Below are 3,869 nucleotides of genomic sequence, written 5' to 3' on the forward strand. Positions count from 1 at the left end.
TATTCATTATAATTTTTTGTACTGCAATTTCAGCGGTAGAAAGACAGTCGGCTATTCGGACGCAGAAGCTTACATAAACCGTATATTAACGAGGCCATAACTACATTCACAAATTCATAAATTTATAGTCATGAGCAAGAAGATTCGGGGGAATGTGGCGCTCGATTTTAGTAAAACCACTTGAAACCAGCTGTCAACGAAGCAGTAAAAAAAGCATATATGGGAAATTAAATGTTTGGTTATTGAAGCAATGATGGAAGTGTAGAATTAAAATTATGAATGAGGGTTAATATATATATATATATATATATATATATATATATATATATATATATATATGTGTGTGTGTGTGTGTGTGTGTGTGTGTGTGTGTGTGTGAGAGAGAGAGAGAGAGAGTTAAAGGAAGTGCAGGCGCCCGTAGAAAAGCGAAAACATTTTAATTTCGACGTCTCGGCCGGGGTCCCGCTTTCATCAAGAGGCACTTCTTTTAAACACACACACACACACACACACACACACACACACACACACACACACACACACACACACACACACACACACACACACACACACACCACACACACACACACACACACACACACACACACACACACACACACACACATATATATATATATATATATATATATATATATACGTGTGTGCGCGCATATAATTTGGACGCATGTTCGTGCTTTGCTGATTTTTGAATGCATTTATAGCAATTAATTTGCTCACTGTTTAGTGCAACATGAGGTGTGGCTGCAAAGTTCGTGAATGTTTCAAGTTGCACAACTAGAAACTGAGTATGGATGTGTCTTGCACAGGACTCTTGCGGCCAAGGTGACTGCGCTTCATCACGCCGGTTGAGAAATCTCTTCAGCCAAGACCATTTATTTCTTGCTACGCGCGAACGTCATTCGTTCGGCGTTCTTCTATTGAAATCGGAGGAGCACATCAGTGCGCTATCTTCTATTCCGTGGCACTATCGCGTATATCACGATGTACTGACAGAAGTAACACGGTGAAACGCATCTGCTGTGATTCCAGTCGGTGACGAAAACGTACACCGGCTACACCGATTCAGCATACCGGCCTGACTGTCGCAGTTTTATCCTTTGACAGGAACCGGTCGCCATTTATGGGACCTGCAAAGGTTACCTTCGGGGACCCGCGCCGTTACCGCATCACGTTTGCGCGTGCGAGCTGGGTCGACCCAGTTCATGCTTTCAAAACAATGGCGCTCGCAGAAACGCCGCAAGTGTGTCAAAATCCTTCACGGGTCGCGATTGTTCCTCGACACGGCGCTGACACGCGTTCTTTGGGCGAGAGAGAACGAATGCGCAGGACAGTCTGCCCCCGTCTTTGTTTTTAGAAAGAAGAGATTGAGGAAGAGTGTGCGCTTTCGCTCGCACGAAAGTCTGGCGCGCTTCCATGAATGGTTCCTATCTTTCTGTGCCTATCCGCAAAGAAATAAAAATCAGGAAAGCTGCGACTGGTAGTGCCTAAACCAGCAAACCTAAACACTCATGTAAACACCTGTCGAAATGAAGTTTTCAATCGTGTCGCTACACTGCGCTGCCGTACCTCACGGGAATAAGCGTGCTGTCCTGATGTCATAGGAAATTCCTACCTTAAGGCGCTTAAAGTGACGGCGAGCATGCAAATCAACCCCGCGCCTTTTCCTGTTAGCGCCGCAAGAGACGTTGAAAGAAGGCGCGCATCACACCGCGCGCGTCTCGGTGCGTTCCTCAGCACCCCCTAGCGGTGTAGAAGGACACGCGGAAGTGACGACAGCGGCGAGCGCTGGCAAACTGGCCAAGTTGTTGGTTGTTGTGCGGTGGGTTCTGCTCCTCTGCTGCAAGACACTTTACGAAGAGGGCGGTGATTAGAGGAACTAAGCCCCCTCGGGCCTTAGTGATTATGAGTCAGTGTGCCGCCCAGCGGCCAGCGCATCCGTGCGTCTTGTCAACGTCGTTCAGGTGACACGGGCCACGCTATCCGCAGGCAGCATGCCGAGTAGCAGCGGGCGGTAGAAAGAAACGTTTGTAGCGCCCGAGGAGAGTGGGGCAAGTGGTGGTCGTAGGCCTAGCGCCCGCTGCGCCTGCAGACAGGCGATGCGTGATGCGTGAGTTCAAAGTCGTGGTGCTGGGCAGCGGCGGCGTGGGTAAGAGCGCCCTGACGGTGCAGTTCGTGCAGGGCGTGTTCACCGAGAAGTATGACCCGACCATCGAGGACTTCTACCGCAAGGAGATTGAGGTTGACCAGGCGCCGTGCGTGCTCGAGATACTCGACACGGCGGGCACCGAGCAGTTCGCCTCAATGCGCGACCTGTACATCAAGAACGGCCAGGGATTCGTGGTCGTCTACTCCATCACGAGTCACCACACGTTCCAGGACATTAAGAATATGAAGGAGCAGATACTGCGCGTCAAGAATGCCGAGCGCGTGCCCGTGCTGCTCGTGGGCAACAAGTGCGACCTCGAGCACCAGCGCGAGGTGACGCGCGCCGAGATGGAGGCGCTCGCGCAGCTGTGGGGCTGCCCCTGCATGGAGGCGTCGGCCAAAAACCGCTGCAACGTCAACGAGATGTTCGCCGAAATCGTGCGCGAGATGAACGTGCTGCCGCCCAAGGAGAAATACAGCTACCGATGCTGCGCCTTGCTTTAGCACAGACAGGTGAGCTAAGCCTGGCCGGAAGTCCGCCGCCCTTGCGTGCACGGTGGATGACGACGCCTACTTGCCGCCCGATAGCCTTAAGCCTGTTATTGTTTGCATGTGATTGCATTCTCCGTTTGCGGCGCATGTTCTCATGTCTTGCCGGTCTTTCATCATCGTTGTGAGGCTCGCCCAAGTGCTCGTCTTGTCAGGGCTCCGAATGGGGGTCTGTGGGTAGAGCACATTCGGAGATGCATAGTAAACCCATTTTAGACGATAAATGCGAAACCAAAGGGGATGTTTCGCGCCTAGAAAGGCGAAACAAACCAGTAATGGAGCCAAGTACAGCTTTAGACAACACACATCACGCGCCACCAAAGGCTAGCCTAAAACTAAGGCGCCCTTTGTTTAGCTGCTGCAGGCCATGATCCGGAAATACCTCCATACGTGCTCAAGTTTACATGTGCTCAATCAGTGCATTCTCAACATAAAGCTTAGTCCCGAGCTCGCATACCGTGTAACAAAATGCTAGAATTTTCTGACAAAGCGATTTGATGTTGCAACTTCATATACATGACACCACTGCTGTTGAAAGATGAGCGAATAGTGTGCACCTATGTTAATGCCACCATCAAGAGTTATATCCAGCCTCATAAGAAGCATGCACTTTTTCAGGCATGAACTAGTTGTGAAGGCTTGTATGTAGCAGTACAAGTTTGTAAAGCTGGTACACCGGAATGCTAACGTGCTTTGCCATATGTGCTAGCTGCTGTTATATTTCATAGATCAAACTGTTTCTCTGTGCACCAAGCTGCATGCTAGTTGTGACTCATTGCCTACCTTAAGTCGTTAGTCAGGACATCAGCACGAGCATCCTTTGAAGGGCATAGGCTAAAGTGAAATATTCTTTTTACAGATCATCCCATGGAGGCAGCGAGTGTTTTTTTAACCGGAAGAAGGAGCTACCAGACTGCTACAGGACAGTCAGTGCCCAAGGAGGCAGCAGAACACAGCACTGTGTATGTGTGTACGGTTTTAGGTGTCGTTACATTGAATGTTTTTTCTATGGGACTCAGAAGAAGGAACAAAGATTGCCGACAGAACAGTAGGTGCCTTCCACATTCTTCGTCCCTGGCCAGTTCCTTTACCTGCTTACCACAGCCCCAACAGACGTGACTTAGCAAGTGCAATAAACAGAATGTTGCCCATGG

The 3,869-nt window shown here is 49.7% G+C and overlaps 1 protein-coding gene across 1 annotated transcript; it reads left to right on the forward strand.

Moving 5' to 3' along the window:
* Nucleotides 1-1,800: 1,800 nt before the first annotated feature.
* On the forward strand, nucleotides 1,801-3,869 carry LOC119443049 (ras-related protein Rap-2c). Its single transcript, XM_037708182.2, has 2 exons — nucleotides 1,801-2,679; nucleotides 3,575-3,869. Exon 1 carries the CDS (start codon nucleotides 2,125-2,127, stop codon nucleotides 2,668-2,670), a length of 546 nt encoding a protein of 181 aa, XP_037564110.1. The 5' UTR covers nucleotides 1,801-2,124; the 3' UTR covers nucleotides 2,671-2,679; nucleotides 3,575-3,869.

The sequence above is a fragment of the Dermacentor silvarum genome, chromosome 2, assembly GCF_013339745.2.
Source record: "Dermacentor silvarum isolate Dsil-2018 chromosome 2, BIME_Dsil_1.4, whole genome shotgun sequence".
Lineage (NCBI taxonomy): Eukaryota > Metazoa > Arthropoda > Arachnida > Ixodida > Ixodidae > Dermacentor > Dermacentor silvarum.